Below are 8,057 nucleotides of genomic sequence, written 5' to 3'. Positions count from 1 at the left end.
TTTTATTTTTTAATTTTAGTACATTGTACTTGATACACATACAGACCCCTTTATAAGTTACAGCATATTACCAGGCAGTTTTGACGGAAAGCATATTTCATCTGTAAATGTACATAAAACTTACATTTTTAAAGAAAATCTTTCACTATAAATCATTGTGATTTTCATTTTTTCTGATATTGGTATAAAAGTGTTCTTGGGCATTCAAGAACTCATATCTATGTGCTGTGTCATCATCAAATGCTGTATGCAAGATTGCATACAGCATTTGTTTGGTAGTTTTCTCATTTGTGTACGTATACCATAGGCTAGTTAACTCCAAATCACCCTCTATCCCCACCTCCACCTTAACCCACTACTGCTGGGTCATGTGCATAGCCATCATAACAAACCGCTTAATCTGCTGACTACTGCTATGCACATGGTGATACACTAGAGTGCATCAAGTGGGAAGTTCTGCTACATGTAGACTCCCGCTCCCAGCGATTGGATGGTTGCCAGAAATCACCAGAGTCTATGACACTAAGAGATTTCTAATACTGTTACTGATGGATTAAACTTTTCCAGTTCTCTAACCCCATGCTCTTCTTTGATCATGTTCTGAACATGAATGCTTCTCCCTCCTTAATTCCTGCTGTCAGCTCAACCATTCCAAAGCACCTACCCTGGTCATTACCCAGCCTTCTGAAAACATTTTTTTTTTTTTCTTCCACTATCCTTCACTCAATCTCCTCTTCCTCCACTGTCTTCTTCATTTTAACCCCATCATCTCTTATTGTCCACTTCCCTTTAGTGCTACCTCATTCAGCACCTCTGCTTCTTCCTCCAGTCCTCGCCATTCAACTTGATCCACCTCTACAAATCTTTTGTGTACTCTTTTTCGACCAGCCAATTGAGATTGACTGATTGATTTGTGTGTGTGTGTGTGTGTGTGTGTGTGTGTGTGTGTGTGTGTGTGTGTGTGTGTGTGTGTGTGTGTGTGTGTGTGTGTGTGTGTGTGTGTGTGTGTGTGTGTGTGTGTGTGTGTGTGTGTGTGTGTGTGTGTGTGTGTGTGTGTGTGTGTGTGTGTGTGTGTCCCTCTACAGCTCCTTACTCTGACAATATATTTCTATTCCAACAATGTCTCCAAAAACAAGTAGGCAAAGTTTCTATAGCCTTTCTGATCATTTCTTTCCTGTCACAGACCATCATGTCATGGAAAAAGATTGGTTTAAGGGTGGGTGATGTGAATATGCCATCATGAAAAATTTGGCTGAGGGCGGGGGGTGACTGGAACTTGCCACCATGAGAATTTCGGCTGAAGGTTGGGGTAACAAGAATGACTTGCAATGAATGCACAAAGCTCTTGGTGAGTGATTAGACTCAGTAGGCATTTAGGAAGGGGCTTTAGCATTATTTCCATCGATAAGTGAGTGGAATGTACCATCTGTGGGCCATGTCCACCTCCAGGGTGGACATTTTTTCCACTGCATAAGATCCTATTCCTGCCTGCCATGACTGGCAATGCAGGTTGTATTACAGAAATTGAATATTAGAAAAAAGTTACACAGGTAACAAAATAGTTATTGTTATCATTATTCACATTTAAAAACTACCTAGAGAGATGATATGGAGTCTGTGCAAGGAAAACAGTCTACTACCATATGAATAAAGCAAATCAAATGACAAATATAGACAATGGAAAATGGCAGAAAAGCTAAACACAGAATAAGAGAAAATAACAACACAAAGGTGAAGCACTGAGTCTTGTCACTGAGTGTTCTTGTGCACCTAGCCTACAAGCCACACACCTAGTAGAGTGGCCACTCAAGTAAGCCTAATTCCCATATTTTGGGCTATGTACAGGCAGTGAAGCATCCAGATCCAAGGAGTTAATACTTGTACTGAAACTGTTTCCATCTTCCTAGCTGACCCCCAATCCCTTGCCCGTTGTTGTCGTGGGGGGGCTTAGGAGGCGGAGACTGGGACCCAATGATGGGGAACTCCCCAACCTTGGGACTCAGCCCTCGACTCAACTAATTTTGCATGGTCTTTTTTTTTCCTTCCCACTTTTCGTTTCTATCCCTTCACCAAACCCTTCTGCTATCCACCTCCTAAGGTGGGAGAGCCGTGCTGAAAGGATGAAAGGCTGACTTTGTGCCAGTCCTGAACGGCCTGAGGGAGCCATGGGCACGGTATTCCCCTGATTTAGTTACCTAGCCCTTACCCCTCAAGGGGACCCTGAGGGATGGACTGTTTTTATCCCCAACATAACCCAGGCTTACCATGGCCAGTAATGAAAACATATCCCCATTATTAGGGGCAATGAGGCTTGCCCCTTTATCAAATAGCCCCAACGATGTAAACCCACCCGATTCCCTGACCCCAGGCTCTCCTTTGACCACGGCTCTGAACACTGCAATAACTACCCCCACATCAATGCCTACTTGTACAGTAGCCAACAATCAACCCTTAAGGAACATTTCCACTCTTCCAGCATACTCAACTTCAACACCTCTATCCCCACAACCTCCAACATCAACCACCCCATCCTCCCTTATTAATACCTTACAGCCTTATTGCCCACCTCTCCATAACACAACCTCCCTCAACACTACTCCATCTTCGTCACGCCCCCGCCCTTCTACTACCCCTATCTCTACAACAATCTTGAATACTCTCTTTAGCGCAGCCAAATGGGACCGATTTTTCGTGATCCCTCCCACAGCTCCCTACTCTGACAACACCCTTCTCTTCCAACAATGTCTCCAAAAACAAGTAGGTAAAGTCTCTTTCCGTAGCCGACCCGACCGCTCCCGTCTTGTCACAGTAACATCCGAAAACCAAGCTATAGCATTAACAAAACTAACTGACCTATATGGTAACCCCATCCTTGCAGAACCCCATCCAACCCTCAATACTTGCACCGGAACAGTTTCAATCTCCCCAGCAAATTGCCCAATCTATGACAAAGATTGGTCAGACTGTGGAGAAGACCTACTTGCCTGTCTCACAGACTATGATGCAACATCAGTACAATGCTACTCCATTCCCCCCAGAGGTCATCGAAAGAAACCCACTAACATAGCCAAAATTACCTTCCGTAGACATGACCTTCCCTTTAACGTCTACATAGGAGGAGAATCCCTCCCTGTTCGTCCATACCAACCTCCTCCACGTCAGTGCCAAAATTGTTGGCGTCTAGGACACCCAGCCAAACATTGCCGTTCCACAGCCAGATGCCCACTATGTGCTCAACCTGGCCATACCCGATCTAACTGCTCTGCACAATCACGCACATGTGCCAACTGTGGCGGCCCCCATAATGTATTTTATAGGGGCTGTCCCACCTACAAGTTTGAGTCTGAGGTAGCAACTCTCAGATTCAAACTTGGACTCACACTACGTGAAGCCAGACAGGAAGCACGTCGACGTGGTTTCTCTCTTACTCCTTACTCCAGTAATACTGCTCATTCTACCAATTCTCCTAACCCACCCCCCCTACATCTAACTCCCCCTCTTCTACCTCCTACATTACCCAGTCAAACTCTTTTGCCATCCTAAACCCAGACACTCCAATCTCTACTACAGATACTCCAATCACCACTACAACCCCAACACCTTCCCCTCTCCCTCCTCGCACTACCCGTAACAGACAGAACAAACGTTCCACCCCCTCTTCCCCTACCACACAAACACCTCCACCTTCCTTTGCCCCTACGCTGGAGACACCAATCCTCTCTTCCCCCCCTCACAAGAAATCCTTTATCCCCCAAAACTCCCCAACCAACTCCTCAGAAGAAACTATTGAAAATATTCAAGATTACTTAATGAAAACTGACACAACCTCCAAATCTTACAACTCCTGCTCCTTTCACACTCCAAGTAACTGCTGATATCCATCCTCCTCCTAACGATATCCCTCCTACACTCTATCCTCCTAACTCCTCCCAATACAGCCCATCCCCCCCGACCCCAACCCCGCCCACATTAACCCTCCCACCATCCCCTCTATCCCTTCCATTCCCTCCTGGATACACACGTGAATCCCTTATGTAACCCTCCCACCATCCCCTCTATCCCTTCCACTTCCTCCTTGATACACACGTGAATCCCTTATGTCACAAGTATCCCCTTCCACAGACCCTCTGTCTCCTAATACCCCTCCTAGTAGAACACCAACTCCCACACCTCTTCCATCTCAAACCTCTTGGTCCCTATCCCACCCTCTAGCTGCTTCCCCCTCAAAATCTCCAAAACATACTACAATCTATATAACTATCCTTCATTGGAATATTCACGGTTTCCGCTCCCACAAACCTGACCTTCGTCATATCCTTTCCTCTTATAACCCATCTATTGTATGCCTTCAAGAGACCTTTCTTACACATCCTCCAATACCAATCCCCAATTATCATTTTGTCTCTTCCCCACATTCCCTTTATGTCTCGTCCATACTTACCTCTGCTTTCCCCCACCTATCCTCCCTTCACCGACCTCCCAACCTATCAGACATCCTTACAGAATCCCACACTTTCTGTTTCAACAACCTATTCTCTTTCCTCAAATGCATACATACCCTCCATCTAATCTAACTCCTTACCACACCCGACTCTAACCCTTGCACTCACCAATTCCTTTGCCCAGCTTAGACAAATAATCACTAACTCAACCACCCTTCCCTAACATTAACTATAGTGCTACATGACCTTAGATGTCTAGCACATTTATCTTGCTTTTAACCATTAACCATTAACCAACCATCTTCCTAGCTGATTGCCCTGTCTATGACAAGGATTGGTCAGACTGAAAACAACCAGCTTGCCTGCCTTGTTGACTATGATGCAGTATCAGTACTGTGCTCCATCATTCCCTCCAGAGGCCGTTGAAGGTCCTACACCAATATTGCCAATTTTACCGTCATAGACCTGACTTCCCCCACAAAGTTTATATTTGTGATGAGTCTTGCCCTGTCTGACTATATCAACTCCTCCCCTGTCAATGTCAGAAGTGTTGCCATTTTAGCTACCCTTCTAGCAGGCTGTCGCTCCACAGCTTGCTACCCTCTATATGCCCAACCAGGACATGATCATTCAAACTGCCTTGCGCAATCACATATATGTGCCAATTGTGGTAGTTAGGGGCTGCCCTACCTGCAATTTCACGTCTGAGGTAACAGTCCTCAGATTCAAACTAGTGAGGCCAGACAGGAAGATAGCTAACAAGTTTTTCCTTATGCTCCCTACTTCAGTTCTGTCCTTTGCTCTGACCCTCCATCTTTTCCCCAAGCTGTTTCTACATCTCCAGTATCTCTTCCTCCTACTCCTTACATTCCCACTTCGACCCCCTCCTTCTCCCAATCAAATTTTTCCATCATTCTAAATTCAGACGCTCAAACTCTACTTCTTGGTGTCTACCCCTTTTCTGCCTTATTCAAGTCATCACATCAGACAATCAAAACATACCATCCCATCTTCTACAGCATCCTCTCCTACATGTACCTCTTCCTCTGCCCCTCAAATGTCTGTCCTGTCTTCTCCTTGTCATAGGAAACCTTCATTTCCTCCCCAGTCAACTCCAGTTCAGATGACATTCAAACTATTTAATCCTGACCCAAAATAACATACCCATATTTCATCCATTCTCCAATTTCTTTGCTCCCATTCCCTCTGCACTTAAAATGATTGCAGACATCCATCCTCCTGCCCTTGTTCCCCCTACACCCCTTCCTCCCATTCCCTCCCAACACATCCCATTCCTCCATGCTCCATTTGCATCACCCCCCCCTTTTTTCCCTGGTATCCCTTCAACTCCGTAATGGATACAGATGTAACTCGCTTTGTTACAATAACAACTTTCCTGGATTTCTCCTGAAACTGCTCTTTGATCTAATTGCCTTTAACCCTTTGCTGCCGGGTGGTATGTACGTACATGCTCAGGCATGCTTGGACTATATTCCAGGTGGCATGTACATACATGCCATGTTGCACCAGTCCCGTTTTCTGTGGGCATGTATGGTCATGCCACGCATGCTATGGTGCCAAAACTATCCCCCAGCAGTGGGGCCCGGGCCACTATGAATACAGCCCGGGAGAGAGGGCTTTCGTATCAGGAAACCACCCAGCAGCATTGGGTTAACACATCCCCACCCCCCTTTTTTTCTCTTTCACTAATCCCAACCTTAGCCCATGGACATCCTTGCAGAATCCTACACCATTTCCTTTGACAACTTTGATCTAAGCACCCTTTTGCTAATCCTCCCATAACCATTTACACACCTCCCTACCCTCACTTTCAGTACCAATTATCCTAAACTGCTGTACACCTTTTACCTCCCCCCTTTACCCTTTTCAGTACTACATTTTTCTGTAGTGCTATATGACCTTTGATGTCTATCACATTTATTTTGCTTTGTAACCATTAACCTTTATTTTGTGTAAAAAAGGGACACATGCAGCAGTAATCCCCTCCCCCCATGATACCTGAACTTTGAAATGAAAACATCTTCTTTTAATGTATTTAACATTTCAAAATTGTTCAGCTCCCCATGTATGCATGTGTTACGTATCAAATTAGAATGTTCTATTTTAAAATTGTGTAATGGACAAGTGAGACTTAGTTTACCATATGTATAAATATTGTTGAAGAACACAAGATTCTAAGGTATACATGTAAATAGTGCCTGAAAAGCATTTTGGAAACTTGATCCAGCTCTAAATTACACTAAAGACTTTGAAATCAGATACACTCTAGTCTGTTTATAAGTTTTTAAGTACTTAGTATTTGCTCAAACCATGTGACATGACAGTAAGTATGGAAATTAATTGGAATATTTATTTCTTGTATTCAGACTACTAATTTCTTTCTCATTTTTCTTAGGTTGCAGAACGCCTTGAAAGACAAGAAGATGATGTAAGAAGATTGGTGAGAGAAGCCCTTGCCTCCTTACCAGATAATTTAGAGTTAGATTCAAGGCTATTAGTACCTACTCCTGAGGAGCTGCAGCTGAGGCCAAAGACAGATGCAAACAGCAGTGCAGAAGATAAATGTTCCAGCTTAGATAGACTTATGTGCAATATTGTTGATGCATTGTAGAGATCAGAGTTAAAGTGAATTTTATACATCATTCATTATGGAAGTCATATAAGTGAAACCTGACAACTGTGCCACAAAAGTTTATGGTGAATGTTTGGCTCCTATAGTGGTAAAATGAATATTTGACTCCTATAGTGGTAAAATGATTTTTGTAATGCATAGTATATCTTTTAAGGTGGTGAAATAAGAAATAGAACCCCTTTTATAAATTTATAAGTAACATTATACAAATATGCTATCAAGTGTTTTGAAGAGGAATATGACAATAAGTGGACCTTTTTACACAAAAGACTGGTGGTATAGAATTAAGAAAGGATCATAACTGTTACTTAGAATAAAATGTATGTTTTCTGTATTTCATTTCATTCTGAGACACCCAAGTATTGTTTAGATTACAGGAGGAAAGGTTATGTAATTATTGGATAAGATTCACTATTGTATGGTGTTTTGGTTATTAGAGTTCAAGACGATTTCAAACTTGCTAGTAGTATTTATGTTCAATAGTAATCCTATTGATAATATTTGTCATATACCTTTTCCATTATTAATATTATTATTATTATTATTATTGTTATTATTATTATTATTTTAAATATTGCCATTTTCATCATGGTCATTGTTGTTATTATTGATTATTATTATATTTCTGGTATTATTATTATTGCCTTTTTTTTCATTATTGTTGTTTTTCGAACTACAAATATAATCAGGCTTTTTTTTATTATAATAATGATAATGATAATAATTTTTATTATGGTTATTATTACTGTTGTTATTATTATTATTATTATTGTTATTATTATTATTATTATTATTATTATTATTATTATTATTATTATCATCATTATTGCTATTATTATTATTACTATTATTATTATTATTATTATTATTATTATTATTATTATTACCATTATTAAAGATATTTTTATTGTCATTATTATTTTGTATATTATCCTGATGATCATCATAACCATGGTCTTTGT

General features: G+C 41.6%; 1 protein-coding gene across 1 annotated transcript in view; it reads left to right on the top strand.

Moving 5' to 3' along the window:
* LOC119572982 (mediator of RNA polymerase II transcription subunit 7-like) overlaps positions 1 to 7,427 on the top strand; it is a 20,624-nt gene extending 13,197 nt beyond the window's left edge. The window contains exon 4 of the mRNA XM_037919956.1: positions 6,859 to 7,427. Within this exon, the coding sequence (XP_037775884.1) occupies positions 6,859 to 7,074 (216 nt within the window). The 3' untranslated portion in view covers positions 7,075 to 7,427. The remainder of the gene's footprint in view (positions 1 to 6,858) is intronic.
* Positions 7,428 to 8,057: the final 630 nt, after the last annotated feature.

This window comes from Penaeus monodon, chromosome 5 (genome assembly GCF_015228065.2).
Source record: "Penaeus monodon isolate SGIC_2016 chromosome 5, NSTDA_Pmon_1, whole genome shotgun sequence".
Classification (NCBI taxonomy): Eukaryota; Metazoa; Arthropoda; class Malacostraca; order Decapoda; family Penaeidae; genus Penaeus; species Penaeus monodon.
The sequence above is the reverse complement of the archived record's forward strand: the minus strand, read 5'-3'. Positions and strand labels throughout refer to the sequence as shown.